General features: G+C 37.6%; 1 protein-coding gene across 1 annotated transcript; it reads right to left on the reverse strand.

The window, feature by feature from the left end:
* Positions 1-922: 922 nt before the first annotated feature.
* cat (catalase) lies at positions 923-19,916 on the reverse strand. Its single transcript, XM_041795706.1, has 13 exons — positions 19,730-19,916; positions 16,408-16,579; positions 14,522-14,632; positions 13,899-14,029; positions 13,572-13,676; positions 13,310-13,435; positions 13,027-13,218; positions 11,992-12,144; positions 10,685-10,823; positions 9,995-10,125; positions 7,595-7,702; positions 2,558-2,641; positions 923-2,184 (listed from the first exon to the last, which is right to left on the reverse strand). The coding sequence occupies exons 1-13, from the start codon at positions 19,793-19,795 to the stop codon at positions 2,119-2,121; spliced, it is 1,584 nt and encodes a 527-aa protein (XP_041651640.1). The 5' UTR covers positions 19,796-19,916; the 3' UTR covers positions 923-2,118.
* Between the last annotated feature and the right edge of the window lie 706 nt (positions 19,917-20,622).

The raw sequence follows: 20,622 nt of genomic DNA on the forward strand, positions 1-20,622 counted from the left end.
GAAGAACCAAGGCAACAGTTGTTGTATGCAGTCTCTCCCACCTCAGCTGCTGAAGCTTGTTACTCCTTCAGAGTAGTCATAGGTGTCTTGGTGGCCTCCCTCTCGTGTCTCCTCCTTGTGCGGTCACTCAGTTTGTAAGGACGGCCTGATCTAGGCAGATTTTAATGAGCCATATTCCCTCTGTTTCTTAATGATGGATTTAACTGAAGTCTGGGGATGTTTGGCACCCTGGAAAATTTTTGGTACCCATCCCCTGACTTTTTGTTTCAAAAAACCTTTTCTCTGAGTTGCTTGGGATGTTCTTTTGTCTTCATGGTGTAATGGTAGTGGGGAAAACTGCTAACCAGTGACTGGACCTTCCAGACACAGGTGTCCTTTTACTACAGTCACTTGAGACACATTCACTGCACTCAGGTGATCCCCATTTTACTAATTATGAATCTACTAGTACCAATTGGCTGGACCAGCGAGAACTCTGTTTTCACTTTGACATTTTAGAGTGTTTTTTTTTTTTTAACCATGACTGATTTATAAAACCAATAAATGGGTAAAACATCCAAGAGGGTGAATATTTTTCATAAGCACTGTAAATGACCTCTAGCAGTACCTGTGGAGCCCTCACTATGGGGAGCAATGGAGTAGAAACTGAAAGAGAGAGCAGGGAATGTTGTAGGAAGGAGGCTACAGGACTTGACTCCAGCGACCGGATTTGAGTCTTCATACATGGTCCATTGGCAACCTGATGAATCAGCTTTTGAGCACTTTCACCCTCTTATGTCTATATTTTCTCTGTTATGCAACTTTCAATTCCAGCTTTCACCACTGGATGTTTCACCATTCTCTGCTGGGAAATTCAACTTGTCTACTTTCACTCCTCAAACCACATAAAAAAAAAAGGCAAAAAGGAAGAACCAGAGACAAATGACAGCTGCTGTTAAGCTTTGATCACAAATGAATACAGGCACTAAATACAGATCTTATCTGAAACAGATTCGCAACTCAACATTGATATAAAAAATTCAGCACATTTGAGAGTTATCAAATAGCAGTTCATACAGTGTATATGGGACAGAGAAAGTTAAACTGAGTATTGGGTTAGAGGTCTTTTACGCCACATTAAAACTACTAACATGAACGTAAATTAAACTCTAGTGAGTCTGAGAGAAAACTAAATGAAGGGAAATAGTGGCCATTTATTTTTCAGATCAAACACTGTAAATTTACTGCTTCAGTTCAGCAAATAATTCATCTGGTGCCTGATAGCAGAAATCTAAACTCCACTGAAATAATATGAGTATATTATTGTATACTGTATATATCGTATACTAAACAGCAAAGAAAATAATACATTTTTGGTTTGAGGTTACTGTAAATGAATCTGTATTTGGTAGTTTTAGTACAGAAAAAGGCACTATGGACTTTTTGATTAAGTTGAAATAATTATCTTTGTGAATACAAGTATGCATGTGGCCATAATGACAGCCCTCCTAGTCAAGACAGAGAAAAGACGTTCTAGTTTGAATATCCACTTGTAAAAATACAATGTGCACTTTTTTGTTTGTGGTAAATTCAAATTACCAGTGGTTCAGTAATTCACACAGAAGACGAGTTAAAACTCATCATTGCTGACCATCCAAACTAATGCTACTGGAAAAGCCATGAGCCAATTATCTAACATAAATTAATCATTTTACAACTTGATCCTCCATTCAAGATTCATGCAGAACATTTCCGGTATGAAATAATATTTGAATGTTACAAGCAGACATTTGTTTTACTTCAGTCGAAGAAAAACAGATGAATCAATCCAACATATATTAGTACAAACACAGCCTGAGAAATCATTGGAAACAATTTTCACTAACTCTAGTTGAAAGAAGGGTGGGGTTAGACTTCAAATCTCCCGAATGTAGACTGCTGAGAGAATTTTAAAATGCATTAACCATTTGGATGGACTGAATTCAAATGAAAACCCCAACAATCATACTTAAAGTTAGTATTTCAGTCTTGTCTCTACAGTAATTGTAAGGTCCAATCTTGTTACTCGAACTAGCAGTGCTAGAAGTGCATTTGCTCTGAGATACGGGAAGGTGCTGCCCCTAGTGGACATGAAAGGCATCACATCTTGGAGGATGCAGCGATGGCAGACACTCCTGGACGGGTGTAGACATGCACAGGTGCATTCTGGGTGAAGAAAAGTAGAAATGAGAAGAGAGAGAGGGAAGGTATTAGTTTTTTGATGTTATGATGTATGCACCATATAAAAATCTTGGGAGTCCAATATGAAATGTTCTGGTGCTTCCACACAGAAAGATCCTATATGGAAAAAAGCATTCGGTACCTGGTCGTTACACTAACAGGAACTGTAATTACATTGTATTCAAATATTTGTGCTTTAATATGGAGTATATACAGGGAATCCCTTTTAGTCATTAGGATTGCCTTTTTGGACCCAAGTATTTATTTCAGGTTTGTTTCTGATACTGACTATTTGACAAACCACGGTAGACTTTAAAGCAGATGCAAACTTTTTCAGCCTTGGGCTGTGACCTTTTACCTTTTGGGCTTCACTGCTGAATTTGTTGAGATAGTTCTGGACCCTGTTTGCGTAGTCTGAATGGACAGCCCTCAGGTTCTCAATCTGCAATTACAACAACAAAAGGACAAAACAATCAAGTAAGATGTAGTAACTTAGAAAACATGTTGACTTTGTACCTCTTACAATCAGAATCTGATGGAAATATGATGTGCAATATCAAACCACATCCATGTGTCATGCAAAATACGTCCGCCCCACCACTGTTGAAAACCCAGATCACTGATCCTTGGATTAAACTGTGGATCCAGAGTAGGGCAAATAATGTTTTTTTTAAATTCCCCTTCATATAATGCTCTTATTATTTTACCCTGGATATTGAGGGATTGTTTGAAAAATCATTCTTTTAGTTTTCTGATTCAATTTTCTCCCCTTTAACTACATATTATGACTGAGGGAGAAAGTTTCAGTTAGTTTCACTGACTTTCTATCTTGCCTGTTAGAAAAGACAGCATCCACACAGAAGTAATCTCACTTGAGATGCATAAAAATATGACCTTCATTTATACCGGATTCAGAAAAAATTCAGACCCCCTTTACCTTTAAATTTTGTTATGTTGTGACCTAATGCTACAATTGTTAAAAATATTTTTTTCTCTCATTTATCTACACTCAGTACCCGAGCATGACAAAGTGAAAACAGCATTTACATAAGTATTCAGACCCTTTACAATACTTGAAATTTCTCTGGATTGTTGCTGAGATGTTTCTAGGAGTCCAGCTGTGGTAAATTAAATTGATTGAACATGATTTAGAAAGACACACACCTTTCTAAAGAAGGCCTCACAGCTGACAATGCACATCAGTGTAAAAACCAAGCAATGAGGATTTTTCTTAAGATCTCAGAGGCCGGATCACTGAAAGGCACAGATCTAGGGAAGGCTACAAAAAAACTTGTGCTGCACCAAAGGTCCCCAAGGGCACAGTGGCTCTGAATACTGGACTCTTTAGTTTATCTAGCCATAGTTTATTTCCAATATTTTTGAAATAGTCTGTTGCAATTGTCACTCCAAAATATTTGTACGCTGTCCAATTAGGGCTGAATGATTTAGGAAAATAACCTAATTGCGATTTTTTTTTTGCTCAATAATGCGATTGAGATTTAATATGCGATTATTTCTTAAGTTCCTCATTTCATGTATTTTACAACAAAAACAAGCAATAATTCATTCTATACTATAACCAACACAGTATTAGATTAAACCAGGTCTGGAAATTTTGAAAAAATATCTAATTGTGATGACTTTGACTCATTTTGCAAATTGGATATGAACTGTTGTATGTTAGGGGAGTGATAATTTTAATTACAACTCTCATGTTTAACAAAAAAAAACAGACAAAAATGAGGAAAATTTGATTTTTTTTATACACTATTCTAAAAATATGCCACTAAAATGATTGCAAGATATGTAATGCATAATGTCTTTGCTGCAAAAAACCTTTTAAACTGGTATTTTGACACAAATTTCAGGTTAAAGAAATACTGCACCTTCTGCGATTTGAAAATTGCAGCAGGCCATATTGCGATTTAATCTTATTTGTGATAAATTACCCAGCCCCACGTCCAATCATTTTGTATTTATCTTTATTTCTTGGCTAGTAGAAAAATTTCAGGGGATTTGAGTCTTGGTTATAGTTACTAGTCAATTTTCAGTCCATTCATACAGTCAACACTGTGAGGAACATTTTGGTCAAAGTGAAAACTCCAATCCAATCTCAGTGAAGCATACAGTGTTTTTTTATTATCTGGAATAGATTTCTACATCAAACCACATCACTGTGCTTTGTGGTGATCAGCTTACGGTTGGAAAGAGGAAGTGACACATGGAGGAAAATGTTTCTCTGAATTAAAACAATTTACTCTGAAAAAACACTGTACCAAGTTTGATTTAATCTGAGTGCATGATAACCATAATCACTGCAGTCGTATTCCCAGTAATTTTGCTGAAGTTATTCTCAGTCTTCACATTACACCATTATCATGCAAAAATTAACATATTAAAAAAGGTAAGTGTGTTAACTGACTTTAGACTTGTGCTTCTAAGGTGTGCCTTGGACAACAAAGATTGAAAACTACCGCTCTAAAGCAATATGCACTTTTTCTGCAAACGTTCACAATCATGATCAAGTCCTTTGGTCTCTTTTTCCTTATTCTAGAATTTTTTTGAGCTTATTCACATATATGTGGACTTGAATAGTTATTTACACAGGGTCCTATCAAAGTGGCATATATTTAATTTCTAGTTTTATAATACATTTGATTTTAATAAGACTGTGGCAGATGATTTTACATTGATGAATTTACATTATAATAAAATAACGACAATTTATAACCGTTCGTAAGAGTTATACTAAATATTCATATTTGTATTTTATCTAAACCATGATTACGCCTACATTCATATACACAGCTACACTTTCTTTTTCATTTTCACAGCACTTTAAAAATATCTTGGGTGTGAGAAATTTGCCTCCACCCAAGCCAACAACACCGAGCTTCTTATGCACAGAAAGCCGCATCCTGTGCTGCAAGCATGCAACATCTGTAACAACATCACATACATTTGTTACCCCTTCTCTCTGTGCATTTCAATTCCCTTTTTATTGTTTGAGGTGTGAGCTTGTGTGGTTCTTTCTTCTCTTTTTTTCCACCTGTGCTAGTGCAGGTGATTGGTGTGCGGCCTCAACACAAGGCCACTAATGAGAGAAGACAGCTCACACAACTTCAAAGCCTGAGGTCCTTCAGCTGGCAACTGACAGATCAGAAAGCCTGGCTTATGTGCCTCTTACTTTGATTGTTCTGCAGAGGACTATGATTAAAAAATTGTACAGGAACACTTTAGTTTTTTGAGAAGTTTTACTTTTGTTGATAAAAACTTTGATTTAACAAGTCCATCTGGCTCCTGTGTAGCCTCCCTCTTCCCCTACAGGAGCTGGGTCGTAACACTGAACTGAATAAAAAACAATCTACTCTGAAAAAACACTGTACCAAGTTTCAGGGCCCCTCTCAACCATGATTATGCCTACATTCATATACACAGCTACACTTTCTTTTTCATTTTCACAGCACTTAAAAATATCTTGGGTGTGAGAAATCAGAACTATCAATTTCCCTCCACCCAAGCCAACAAAACTTCCTATGCACAGAAAGCTGCATCCTGTGCTGAAAGCATGCAACATCTCTAATAAGGGTGGGAATCACAGGGTACCTCACGATACGATACGATATGCGATACATGGTCCACGATACCGATATTATCACGATACAGCGATACTGCGATAATCTATATATTGCAAGAAAATTGTATAACGATACATCACAAAATATGTCTAACTAGAGAATACAAACTAGTTATAAAAGGGTCAAGTGCAGGATTTCTCAGTTTATTCACAACAATTTAGAATCAATTTCACAGAATTTGACACAGACTGAGCTAAATACTGAATATGAAGTGCATAAAGTCTATACATATGTGTGTAGTATATATATGTATAACTTGTGTCATTTTAAGTTAATATCGAATTTGACAATGTAGAATTAAGCTTTTTCAAAAATATATAGTCTTGCATCATCTCGCATTTTAACTATCTTTGTTCAATCCGAAGATGAGGATTTTCCCCATTTGTTGCACTGAATTAAAATGCTACTGTGATTTTTTTTTTTTTTTAGAAAAGGGGAATAATTTATTATAGATTGAAATTACTCCAATCTTTTATATTTCATATTTTATCATTTTTTAATGTCATCACATAATGTGTTTGTGGAGGGAGATTATGGGAGACGAGCTGATCGTCAAATCCAGCTTTAAGACTGATGGACTGTGTTTTGCGGAGGGCATGACGTGACAGGCCAGTGTTTCTTTCTTGTGTTTACCGAAGCCGTCATTCTTATCGACACTACACGGGACAAGTCCTTACAAATAATACGACTGTGATTATGGTTGCATGAGTAGAGACGAGTGGTATCTTCAACAGGCTTGTTTGTTGACGTTAGACGTTAGCTGTAGCGCTAATGCGTTGATGCCTAACTCGTAGATTCGTCGTGTTGTCTGAGTATTTTACTCTGGCGTGGCATATCTTGCAAACGACTGTCTAACTCCTGTCTAAGTTTGTGCTGTCTTTAATGTTTTGGAAGCCAAAATAAGTCTACACATCCACTATGGATGCAGCAGAAGTCGCTCTGCTGGGTAGGTACAAGCAACCGGCTCACGCAGACCGGATGTTTCGCGTGAGCTCATTGTCTCAAGAGAGAAGAGGCAAGAGTCAGCTGCCAGCTAGCGATGCCTGCCGCCAACTAGCGGTCAGGGGGTGAAATTACACCACAAACTACCGCACCAACAAAGTTAATAATAAGCTAATTAATTAAATATCGATACTGCATTTTAAAATATCGATACAGTATCATGCCAGGAAGTATCGCAATATTTCAGTGTATTGATTTTTTGTCCCACCCCAATCTCTAACAACATCACATACATTTGTTACCACACTCCATTACCTTCTCTTTATGCATTTCAATTCCCTTTTTATTGTTTGAGGTGTGAGCTTGTGTGGTTCGTTCTTCTCTTTTTTTCCACCTGTGCTAGTGCAGGTGATTGGTGTGCAGCCTCTACACGAGGCCACCAATGAGAGAAGACAACTCACACAACTTCAAAGCCTGAGGTCCTTCAGCTGGCACCTGACAGATCAGAAAGCCTGGCTTATGTGCCTCTTACTTTGATTGTTCTGCAGAGGACTATGATTAAAACATTGTACAGGAACACTTTAGTTTTTTGAGAAGTTTTACTTTTGTTGATAAAACTTTGATTTAACAAGTCCATCTGGCTCCTATGTAGCCTCAATCTTCCCCTACAGGAGCTGGGTCATAACACTGAACTGAAAGGCCACAACAGTTCCTTTTAGTAATAAAAGAAAACTTGATTTAACTTCACACAGAAACATGACATGTAAAAGCATTGACACACTGAACAGCGCGTGGATAAGAAACTGTGGACTCACCATACGCTTTTGGATGAAGAGCTGGGCTCCCTTCAGGGCCCCAGCCATGTTCTTACAAAGTCTCTCTCGCTCCTCCTCATTCAGCACCTCAGTGTAGAAGGTCCGAACCTGCACAAAAAAACCCAACACATTTTTGACTTCTAAATCAAACCAAAGTTAAATTCATATAAATGCATTTCATTCAGAAATTGCAGACTAAAAAGAAATCTGATCTCAATTCAACAATTTAGAGCCCTCTTTTTTATTTATCACTGGGAATAATATTAAGCTTTAGCCATTTTGATTTTTAAGATTTTTTGGGGGGATTTTTCCCTTTATTTGACAGGACAACAGAAGAGAGACGACAAACACTGGAATGCCCAAGTTACATGCATTTTCAAATATTGTTTGAATAAAAATCCTGAGGTTTTATAAACATTTTATGTAAAAACAATAAGAATATTAACTATGATTCAATAATAATATCTGAATCAATATTGGGAATCAGTACATGTGTACTGGAATCAGATTGAACAAAAAAGTGGATCTGCCCATCTCTATGTACACCTCATCAACATAAACTCAACTGTACTGTCCTCTAAGCCAGGAAACCTCATATTTTTGTTATTTAACTGCAACCATAATGCACACTATCATGTACGGATACAGCTGAAGACCTTTATCCTCCTCCATGTTCGTTTTTCTTCTTAAGTCACATTTGATCCCTCAAGTTTGTTTGGGAGCTTGTTTATGGAGTCTTGGCTGTGACATGGAGAATACAAACTGCAATGTGTGGTCTGGCTCAATCATCTACAGTAGGGGTCATGAATTCAAACTCTCAGAGGTCCACTTCAACATAATTTCCTAAAGCGAAGTTTTAAAATCTCATGAAAAAACAAAACTAATAATGTTTCATTAGAAATCATTTCATTTTTAGTTTTAAGAATTATTTTGGGGGCGTTTTTGCCTTTATTGTAGAGATAGGACAGTGGATAAAGTCAGAAACAAGGACAAGAGAGAAGGGTGAAAAGAGTGACAGCAGGCCTAGCCACTAGGCCATCTGTGTCCCTAGTAAAGACAGCTTTGTAGGCTATTTAATATAAGATAGGCTACCTGACAGCTATTGAAAAGGTCCTGATTCAAATAAAAGGCTTAATTTTAGAAAAACTGAATAGAGTGTTGGTTTCCTCCTCTCATTCTTTTAAGATTTTTATTTTTAAAGTAAATTTAACAAAAAATAAAACAAAACAAAACAAAAAAACTCAACACATTGTAATTTGAACTGCTCTAACATGTGCCCTCTGTCTTTCTTTCCCTCTTTCCGCTCTCACTCTTCTCTCCTGTTTAATAAGAGGAATGAGAACATTTGAATTCTTAGCTGAAATCAGATCTTAATCTGAAAACCCCAGGGTTATGAAGGAATTTATGTTGACTAAAGACCATAACTTTAAGTGAGTAGTGCTGGTCAGAGAATGACTGTGTCACCCATCATATTGGGGTCTTGGGTTGATTATTTACCATTTCTTCACATTAGATGTTTCATGATTATCACATTTAATAAATATGAGCATAGTGTAACATACAAAAGATGTTCGTTTTAATCCCCCTGTGACAAGAATGAACATATAGGCTATCAGTCTGTCCAATGAAGCCTCTTTTTCATTGTCATCTTTTCTTATTTCGAAGCACAACGTCTCTACTGTCCTCTGACGCACTTTTTCCACTGTGTTTGAAACTTCCCTGACTTCTCTCTGTGTCTCTGCAGCAGCAGGCTGCTTGTTCTCACTCTAGTCCTCGTCTGAGAGAAACATCTGACTGCCTGATTAGAGACACGTGCCACTACTGTAAAGACAAGAGATGCTGCGCACATCAAAACAGACCAATGTAAATGTTAAAAGCTGCATAGGCTGAGACAGAAGCACTCAGAATGATATAACAGGTGTGTACAGGTTCGGAAAGGATGGCACCGGGGTCTGGATCAAGACTGCCGTCAACTCGGTTCTAGAGTGTGGGTTTGAAGGATTATAATGTTAGAAATTTAATGTCTTTACTTCTGGGGTCTGCCACGTTTTCAAAACTGTTAAGATTTGAAAACTGTATTGCTTACCCAGTAATGATCCTTTCTGGATCAGAGAGAATCATTTAGACCCTGTTAGTTCTTGTTTTTGTGTGCAAAACAAATAATGTGAGCATCCAAAATAAAACTAGGATGTTTGGAAAAGCTGTGTTAGAAAGTCCTTGGTACTTGGGAATACTTTAAAAATGAAAGTTTCATTAAGGGGCTAATAATTTTGTTCTTATCTGTAAATACAGTGTCAAAAGCTAAAATAAACCTAGTATATCACTGGTCTTTCTATTTATACATGGTGAATAATCATAATATTCATTTCTATCACATGTCCATAGTTAAGTTTTCTTTACCTGTGTGACATTGTCTTCATCGGCACTGTTGTAACGGCCCACATCTGGATACACCTTAAACTTGGACTCCACAAACCGAGGCTGGGCATCTGGAGCACTGAAGCTGTTGGGATAATAGTTTGGGGCTCCACCTAGAGGTCGAATGGACACAACACTGTTGAGATAGGGGTAATAGGCTGATGTATTAAATCCTCTAAACTCTGCACTAAATGACAACTGTAGTTGGTTTTGTGCAAGTTGCTAACTCTGGGTAAGGCATGAAGCAGCAAAGTTCTAAAGATCAGTTGGCCTCAACTCTGCTCACTCTGTTGATACATTTGACTCTAACTCAATAGTGACATCTGGTGGACAGCCTTCGACATTGCCTTTAAACAGAATGATAACAGAAGCTTTAACGCATCGAATCAGTATATCTTGAGTATAAAACTGGATATTTAAAATGAAGTTGTATAAGAAGGGGAAAGGATAACCCAAGTTTTGATGTTGTGGTGTGTTTTGTCCTTGGAAAACAATATGGGAAACCCCTCCAATGCCAATAAGACAATACTCTTTCAAAGGCTATTTTTGTAGACTGAAAAAGGATATCTCCTAGATTATACAAGACTAATGTTTGAGCTTTATTTTATGCTTCATCAGTGAAACTTTAGCATTTTCCCTTGTTATTCAAACACAGGTTGGACCTTGGCTCACCTTGGTTGTCAAACATGCACATTGGACCGTCTCGCTGGTAGTTGGTCACACGTGTCCTGAATGGACAGTTGACAGGGATCTGCAAGTAGTTGGCTCCCAGCCGGTGCCGTTGAGTGTCTGGGTAGGAGAAGAGACGTCCCTAGACAAAGAAAAGGGTGATGTACAAGACAGAGCATCGATTAACTGGAGCAGGGTTCTGTCTATTAACAAAATGTTTTCACTAGATCTGCTGAAAGAGATTACGATTTTGCATGACATCAAATAACCAAATTTTGATGTCTTTAAATAAACTTTGACACTGTATAAACTGTTGTATTTACTTCACTTATGCCTCTATTTATCCCATCTTAGAAGTGACTCATTTAAATGCTGCCTTTATCCATCAATACTTTTTAAAACACTTCAATGATATGCTTTTTATATTTCACTTATGTTTGATGTTCCTTTAAGTTACTCTTTTTTATAGCAAAGCTGGAGCAACGTAGCAAAAGAATTTCCTTCAGGATTAATACACTTCTCCTGTCTTATTTTATGAAAAGGGTTTGCAGTGCCCTACACTTCCACAACACACTGGTAGCATTAGCTTTGCCTATTTTTTTATTTATTTTTTATCCAATGTGAATGATTTGATAGAGTTTCAAATCAGCAGTCACTTTAACCAGTTAATTTTATAGTATTTATGGAATGAATACGGACTATAATAACCTCATCTTTTCATTTGATTATAAACAGGGCTAAATGATTTAGGAAAATAATCTAATTGTGATTTTTTTTTGCCCAATATTGCGATTGCGATTTAGTATGCAATCATTTCTTAAGTTCCTCATCTCATGTATTTTAGAAACAAAAACAAGCAATAATTCATTCTATACTATAACCAACACAGTATTTGATCAAACCAGGGCTGGAAATTTTGAAAAAATGTCTAATCGTGATGATTTCGACTCATTTTGCAAATTGGATATAAACTGTTGTATTACGGGAGTGATCATTTTAATCACAACTCTCATATTTAACAAGAAAAACAGACAAAAAAAATGAGGGAAATAAGATTTTTTTACATAATATTCTAAAAATATGCCACTAAAATGATTGCAAGATATGTAATGCATAATGTCTTTGCTGCAAAAAAACCTTTTAAACTGGTATTTTGACACAAATTTCAGGTTAAAGAAATATTGCACCTTCTGCGATTTGAAAATTGCAGCAGGCCATATTGCAATTTAATCTCATTTGTGATCAATTGCCCAGCCCTAATTAAAAAGAATTAATTTATCATAAAAAAGAAAAGCTGTCGTGCTGTTTACCTGCAGCATCTTGTCAGGGCTGGCCTCGATACCTGGTGGCATGTTGCTGGGATCGAAAGCCAGCTGCTCCACCTCTGCAAAGTAATTCATAGGGTTCCTATTGAGCACCAATTTGCCCACAGGGATCAGAGGGTACTCTTTGTGTGACCAAACCTGAAAGAAAACATTAGAAGAAATATTAAAATGGTGTATTCTGCTGCTAGATGGAATACAAAAAACAGTGATGTTGTGATTATATATGTCTGGCCTTTCCCCATTAATGATTAATACAGCTCATACTTGGGTAAACATTTAAAGTTCAATATTGGAGACTATCCTCCAAAACGAGTAGATGCCAGCTTGGTATAAACACTCATTTTTCAACAGATGGTAAAAATATGGACAAAATGAGTAATCACAATAGAGATCCAGAGCTAAAAGACATTAAAATAAATAAGCCAACTTTATTTATTGCTGGTGCACAGCCTCAGATCCTCAGGCAGGAAACTTACTGTCCCTATTTCAAATTTAAAAACTGAGGAAGACAAAACATTTGCCTTTTTTGCCTCAGGTGTTGAATTACCTGTTTGAGGATCTTAGACCAGCTACATGATATATTTATGCTTTGTGAAGCACTTTGTCAATACTGGTGTTGATAGATGCACTTTTTATTGTTTTTATACTTTATTAGTATGCATCTTGATGGTTAAGCAAAGTCTCATGGATAGTATGTGATTTCATTTTTTCTTAAGTCCTGTCATCTTTACCAAACAGCAAAAGAGTAAATAAATGTTCCTTAATTCCAATATGAAGACGAAGTGAGGAGGCTCTCCAAAAATTTAACCTTCTTTTGCTAACAGAAATATAAATGTATATCTGAGTAAGTGAATTTTTTCTTATCATGCAGGGTTCCTTTTAATGCTATCAATGTTATCGACTTACAGAAGAACTTGTGATTGTGTTGCATCTTTTGCAAAGACACATAGCGTGCCTCCTACAACGGCTTATAATATGACTGCATCTGGGACTGACTACTACTCTAAAGCGATGTGGTACCTTGGTAAGATCAAAGGGGTTGAACGGGAACGTCTCAGCCTGCTCAAAGGTCATAATTTGGAAGTAAAAGGTCCAAGATGGGAAGTTTCCATTGGCAATGGCGTTGAACAAGTCTCCAATGGCATAATCTGGGTTGGTTGACGTGAGGCGGTCTGCCTCCTCCACTGGTAGATTCTTTATTCCTTGATCAGTCTGAAAAGCAGAACAAAGGACATCTAAGCAAAACATAGATCCCAAGGGAGGTTATGTGAAGCCATGGAAGGGGAAATGGTCTTAAACCAACCTTGTAGTGAAACTTGCAATAGAAGCACTCGCCATCAGCGTTGACCAGTTTGAAGGTGTGAGAGCCGTAGCCGTTCATGTGACGGTAGCCATCAGGCAAACCTCGATCGCTGAACAAGAAAGACACCTACATGGGGGAAATGGGACAGAAAACACATGGAAATAACGAATATGAACGTTTCTTTCCTGTTGACTAATGTTGATGTAATCAACCAAACCATCACCGCGGCACAGCCAAAATACCTCAATACAACTTTGCTAACCTGATGAAGACTCTCAGGTCGCAGGCTCCAGAAGTCCCACACCATGTCGGGGTCTTTCATGTGGGTTTGAGGGTTGCGCTTTTGGGAGTGGATGAAGGACGGGAACTGTTTGATATGAAAAGGCATGTGTGGTTAGTACTACTGACAGTGATGCTGACAGTCACATTGTTATAAAATGACTTTCTGGATGCACTGAGATCCAGGTTTGTTTTACCTTGTTTAACTGAATATATCCAACTGCTGTATTTTAAAGGGTTCATACAGCCACTAGTTTAGTTTCTTTGCATGTCTGAAAGAAAATCTAAAACATCAACAATACCCACTCACCAGCAAGGCGTCCCTGATGAAGAAGATGGGGGTGTTGTTGCCCGTCAGGTCCCAGTTGCCCTCCTCGGTGTAAAACTTGACAGCAAATCCTCTGGGGTCTCTCACTGTGTCAGCTGATCCGGACTCACCAGCTGAAAATGAAAACCACTATAAGTTAGAGTTTAACACACAAATGAGTGGAAAAAAATATTTCAGGATACCAAAATATATACAGTGCAGATGTATTTAAAACAGCAACAACAGTACTGAAAAAAAAGTAATCCTGCACCCTTTAAAAGTACCTGTAAGTGATAAAAATCTTAACTGTAAGATTTTTGAAAACTACCAATTTCAAATATCAAAGGTCTGAAGTGTTTCATATTATCCTCACACAGCAGACATAAGACTGCAAACTATTTTATGAAAATAAAAAATATGTTGCATGTGAAAAAAGCAAAGAAACCATAGATTTGCATGTTTGAAACCTTAAGCATTTAATAATAACATTCAGGATTACTAATGAGATTTTTTAAAATTACAATTCAGGATTTAATGATTACACATGGGAACTTTTTATAACTTTTACACAATCTTTGTCAGCTTTAACCAACAGGGTACATTTCATGGCGCAAAGTCATTCTTACCCACAGTGGAGAAGCGGACTGCGATAGGTGTCATCTTGCCGATATGTTCGAACACTTTTGCCTTGGAGTAGCGAGTGATGTCGTGAGTCACCTCAAAGTAGCCGAACGCCCCTGCGTCATGAAGAAACAGCACAGGTCTTAGTTTGGTTCGCATATTTATACAAGATTAAACATTCCTAGTAAAAATATCTGTAGTCGACTGCTTGGGCTGATTTATTGTTATGTTGCTATGCAGTGAAAGAACAAAGCTCCTTTCAGAGAAGCCAGACAAATGCATTTTTTTTTAATAGCAGTCTAACGTTTCTGACCTCGATCTCAAATGCTGGCAGAGATTAACACTGATCTGGAACTAATCCAGAAATCCTCACTTGCTTGTGCTAGTTTTTTGTTTGTTGTATTTCTTAAAGTTGAATAAAAGCTTAAGAGGGTACCTTAAAGGTGTGGTCCCCAACCTTTTTCCTTCAGGGCCCCCTTATTCATATCTAAGAATAGCTAAGGCCCCCCAAAACTCACTTAGAAAAATTAAACATGAAATTTAATTTTCACTGACAGAAAATCCCAAAACAATGGGACTACATTCACTTGTCCTTGCTAAAGGATTTAAGTCAGCTACCCATTATTAGGATAGCATATTAGGGCCACCCTAAAAAAATCAAAACAAAGAGAATCTGTTCATTTTTAGAAAAAAATTCAACATTTTTGAAAAATTTTCTAAATTTACAGGGTAAAAAACTCAGATATTTTTTCTTAAAAAAGTTGTAAAGTTCTGTGAACCAATACTATTTTTTGTAGATTGGAAAGTCACAAATATCCAGTTGTGTGGAAGAAAATCAGACCAGATTAAGCCATGTTCCTTGCACAGGTCCTGCAGTTGAGAGCCTAATGAAATATTACTTCTTACTGGACTGATCAATAAGGAAATACTTGTAATGTAAGTCAAAAATCATCACACTATCCGTATCATCTGGACATAGAAAAGACATTTATGCGAGCTGGGGCTATACACAAACTGTTTTCAGTCTGGTTTCTCATACATTTTTGACATTAACAATGTCATATATTTATGACCTTTTAAACTCTGAAATGTTGTGTTTTTTTCCTTGTAATTGTACAACCGTTTAAACTCTTTAATTATGAGTTTGGTTTCTTGTAAATAAATAATTTTATAATCTAAAAAACAACAAAGTTTTCCTAAAGAAAATACATTTTTTGTCTAATAGAAATTTATTAGATCCTTTTCATTTTTTATCTTTGGCTCCAATACACCATCACACGTCATGTTTTTAATTGGGTTTTTTTAGACATACATCTAATTCTGTCAGTGTTAGAGCAGACAGGTCCCTGAGTACCCACTGAGACAAGATCCCTAGATGGGAACCACAGTCTTCAATCAATTCATTTTATCTTACAAGTTGATCCCTACTTTGTAAATAAACATAACTTCTCAAATTCTTTGAGAAACCAGAGACAAAACTATGATGATCACCATAAATATTCAAGGACTTAATTATGGTGCATGCCAGCATTGTCATATAGCTAGCTTTAACTTGTTTAGCTTGGGTAATTGTAAGAACACATATCTTCTCTTCATTTTGGCCAAAGATCCTGATCACCTCCAAGAAAAACACTTGCGAGTTACTTTATAAAGAATTGTTTTGGGTTTGATATGCAAAATGTCTCATGACTTTCTGAATTTTGAATCCATGTTTACATACATTCCCAAGGAAAGACACATTGTTTGTAGAAGGAGGAGGCTGAGCAAACAAACAAAAAACTTGTGACAATAAGAGACTTTCAGGACAGATTTCTCAATCGTAGCTTCATTGTGTAACATTAACCTGGTACGGTTCCAAACAGAGGTTAACTGATCACTGTCTCACACCTACCCGCCCCTTTGGCATGCACCACTCTCTCTGGGATCCGTTCCCGGTCAAAGTGGGCCATCTCGTCTGTGAAGACAACATCCTGGACCAGCAGGGGGCCCCTTGGTCCAGCAGTCTGCTCATTGAGCTTGTCTCCAATAGGATGGCCTGCCCCTGTGGTCAGTGTTTCAGGCCTCTGTTGAAAAAGAATCCCAATAAAAACAACTCATTATTATGCATGAGATGTGTAAAGCCTTTTTCAGCGTTCAAGGAGTGCTTTCAAAGGACAGGGTTCATAATCTCAACTTTGATTCTTTTTGCACAAATATTATTTGTAAGGCTACACCAGAAGGACTTTCAGGATATCTGAATCTTTAAGTAACTGATTCAGTTTTAAGTATATATGAAACAATGCCACTTTAATGCCTTTACACTTCTTAAAATTATTTTAGAAGTAACTGTCTTCGTCAGAAGTTCCTCACTCCTCCTCTTGGCAAAATAGCAGGGTATAGTTTGCAGTCTGAGTCTGCTCTACTTTTGGCAATCTTCATTTTTGAAAACTATCACTAAACTGCAGACATGGTGTCTGTCCAACTTTGCCTGGGTACTCAGATAGTAAAGGCTAACATTATGCTGCAAAACTGAAAGAGAGTACAGTATCTGCAGCATTTTATGAGTACAAGTTTGAGTACTTGTGCATGTTATCAGCAACGATTTGGGATACTGGTGTTTTTAATGATGCATCCCTACTGTTAAAGGAGGGAAATGTGATCACTGGAAGGTCAGAGAGCAAAAGATGAAACTTAAGGTCCTTTTTAAATCTGAAATGACTAAAATCTATCTGATTAAAACAATTAAAAGCAAAACCAATCATCAGAGAAACAAAGGGCCATAAATATTTGCAATGCAGCTTTAACTATGTAGTAAGGAAAGGCAAGGAGAAGCCGCATTCCTACATTGAGCAGATTTGTGATAGTAAGAGCATTAAGAGGCATGACAACAAGCAAAACTTGGACATTAAAATAGAAAACAATCAAAGAGAAGCTCAAAAGTAATAAAGAAAAATAAAATTGTGCAGAACTTTCAGGCATATTTCAGCCAAAAAATGAGGCTGAATAAGGCGTGTAACAGCCAGTAAGCATGCCAGAGGGCACAGCAGTGGAAAAGAGTATTGACACAACCCTGGTTGTACTTTGGATGTCCTTACATATCACCAGCAGCATGGGAAAATAATCTGTTGAAAATTATAAGTCTACACCTTTTGGGTGGGATGTGTGGTGTAAGCACAGCCTAGGGAACCAGCCGGGTAGGTAGTAGTGTTGCCACAAGCCCCTGGGCATGCTGTGGATGTCACAAGGGCCTGAAAACAGCTGGCGGTCTCTGGGCAAAAGAGATGCCATCGAGCTTGACATTGGCTGCCAAGCGACACATATGTGTTGACATGTGTTGAGGTTTGAGGCCTTTCCATCACATTAAATGGCTCAGCTCTACTTGGTTTGACTGGGCAGTACCCAGTGCGGCAGGGGATTTTCATTTCCCCCACAACCGAGCTACAGGTTTAAGAGCAGGTCTAGAGCTGATGATGCTGTGCTCTGAGTAGATGACGCTAAATAGCTGCACTTTCAGTAAGCATTTGCTTTGTTATGCCAAAAGAAGAAGCACCCGTTGTTTCTATCTCAAAGTTTCTTCTTTTTCTTTTTCTACAGGTAATCCGGCAAGTCTTTTCACTAGGGTAGACTGATTATCCGCCTGACTAACCATTGAGGCCTTTATTTGGCATTTTGCTGATTATCAGTATCAGCATTTCGGATGATCAATAAAGTTAATTAATCAAAAAGTGTGCCACTTTGGTTCCACTGCAAGCTGTGTCTTCACCTCTGTCTGTATTTTCACACAGTCTCAACAAATGTCAAGGATAACACAATCTGACTGGCTTGATGTCACATGAAATATAGCCAGTCAAACCTTAATCCTGGATGCCACTGACACAGTGAGTGTAAGGCATCACCTCCTGTTTTCCTGTTTCTACTGCGTTGCTCTGTCATTTCTCAAGCTGACAGAGCTAGGGCTAAATTTTTGTTTTTATTCTTTGTTTTTGATCTCTTTGGCTATATCAAGTTTATTTTGCAAGTCATAATAATCAACCAAAAATCTGTTATCACTCTCATGAGCCAACAATAATTGGCATCATCCCTGAAAAAACAATTTTCATCGACCACAAAATTTTGAAGTTTGGTGTAGCGGTCGCTACTTTAAGACTTCTGCAAAGCTTCCCGGAGTGATGACGAACTGGATGTCCCCGCTGCACGCTTTGGCCCTGCTCCAGAACAGGACCGTTCTGAGAATAGCCAAAATGGTGATGGAAAAGTACATCAGCATGGCTTGATTTGGAGCAGCGTTGCCAAAAGTCATAGTGGAAAAGCCCCAGACCCTGACTGCCCCCCACCCCTCTCTAGTCCTGGGTTGTGGCACATGATGAATCCTTAGCCTAAATGCCTAAAACTGATGTGCATGATTGTATATATATATATATATATATACTAAATTGGTTATTTTATGAATCATTTTCCCAGTGAATCAACTGTGATTAATCTGCACAGTTTTGATATAAATCAGCAGGACTCCAGCTTTATGTTGTAATAATATACGTTGCATGAACTGATAATTTGAAATCAAAGCATGCAGCTGTATTGATATTTTTGCAGCTGCTGAACCTGATGCTTCGGTGATGCAGCATACATGTATCAAGTTAATATGCTGATGTGAATTTAAATTAAAACCTCTCTCCAGTATTTCCACAGTTGAGCTTAACTTACATGACAGAGCCAGCTATCATGCAGGGATTGAGGAGACGCGGATAAAAATAAGGGTTACTCTGGGTGAAGGGGCTGTTTGCTCCGCTATGCTCTGGTTATATAACTCACAGGGCTGAAGTTCAGTCACCGGACGATGACCTACTTCTTATCTTTACACTGAATTGCTTTCTTTAAAGTCATAAAACGGTTTGATTTGAACGACTGGTCATTGGCTGTTCTTATATTTCTTTGGGACAGGCTGCAAGTTAGCATCTTACATAAGCATCCAGCGCTTTACACTCACAAATATATCTCCAAACAGACAACAGTTGACTGTTCATACTTCATAAATATATTCAAATATCATATCTGCAGAGAAACGCAACAGTCGTATACGCTAGCTCGTCTAACAAGTTAGCCTAGCCACCGTTTTTGACCGTTAACGTTAGCATGTTACCTCAAACAACCCTTCACCCATTTTTTTTTTTTTTTTTTTTTTTTTTTTGGCTGCGCAGAAAAAACTCTTGATGAAATGCGGAATGAATACAGACCTGGACGCCTCTGCCTTCTTTCCATATCTTCATTTGGTCCGCAGCTTTATCCCTGTTGTCAGCCATCTCGACGAGTTAACGCTACTGGACGTTCGGATGACAAACTGCTCAGGGAGGTGATATGGTCAAAACTGTTATCTTTTTTATCCCTGTGCCTAGAAATGTCTACCCGGACTTTGCCCAATGGCTCCGCTCCTTTCTGCGCCCCTCTCTTCTTATTGGCTGAAAGGAGAAACTGACCTACTTTTTTCACAAGAGGAGAAAGGACTGACAAGAAGGTTGTGTGTTTGTCTTACATTTTATGAGGTTTAATTATCTTTTGGTGCATTTTTACCACAGGTTGTCTCTGCAAAACTTAAAGTTAAAATTTACATGCGCTATCTTACTTCATGACAGAAAAATGCAGACGTTAAATTAAATCTTATCCTCATCGCTGGGGATTACAGGGTTGGAAATAAGCACCTGCCACAAAGCAGCAAAAATGCTAGTGTTTTTGTGCAGTGTCGGTTGAACTTGCGCAACCTACCAGCCAAAGTGGCAGGTAAAGAGAAGAAATGCAACATAGTGATAAGTGACAGAAAACAACATTATCTGAATCCCACTATTATGCTTTTTTTTAGATCATAAGAGCATAGCCCTGATTCTCCTAATATACAGTGACTATAAAAGGTATTCATCCCCTTGGATGTGTAACCTCTCTACTGATTTTAGAAATCATTCATGGTCACTATAATAGATAGATAGATAGATAGATAGATAGATATAGGGATCAGGCATGAACATCCCTTTTCAAGTCCAGCCACCAATTCTCTTTGTCTTCATGGTTTAATGGTAGCTAGGTGTCTTTATACTACAATCTCATGAGACACATTAACTCAGGTGATTCTCATTTC

The sequence above is a fragment of the Cheilinus undulatus genome, linkage group 9 (genome assembly GCF_018320785.1).
Source record: "Cheilinus undulatus linkage group 9, ASM1832078v1, whole genome shotgun sequence".
NCBI lineage: Eukaryota > Metazoa > Chordata > Actinopteri > Labriformes > Labridae > Cheilinus > Cheilinus undulatus.

What these genes read in the sequence shown, in the direction of transcription:
- cat (XM_041795706.1), bottom strand. Translation starts at nt 19,795, where the DNA reads ATGGCTGACAACAGGGATAAAGCTGCGGACCAAATGAAGATATGGAAA. An exon ending in AAGAAGGCAGAGGCGTCCAG is followed by an intron (nt 16,580 to 19,729) that starts GTCTGTATTCAT and finishes CTTTTTCAACAG; the next exon opens with AGGCCTGAAACACTGACCAC. An exon ending in ATGAAGACAATGTCACACAG is followed by an intron (nt 7,703 to 9,994) that starts GTAAAGAAAACT and finishes TTTTTTGTGCAG; the next exon opens with GTTCGGACCTTCTACACTGA.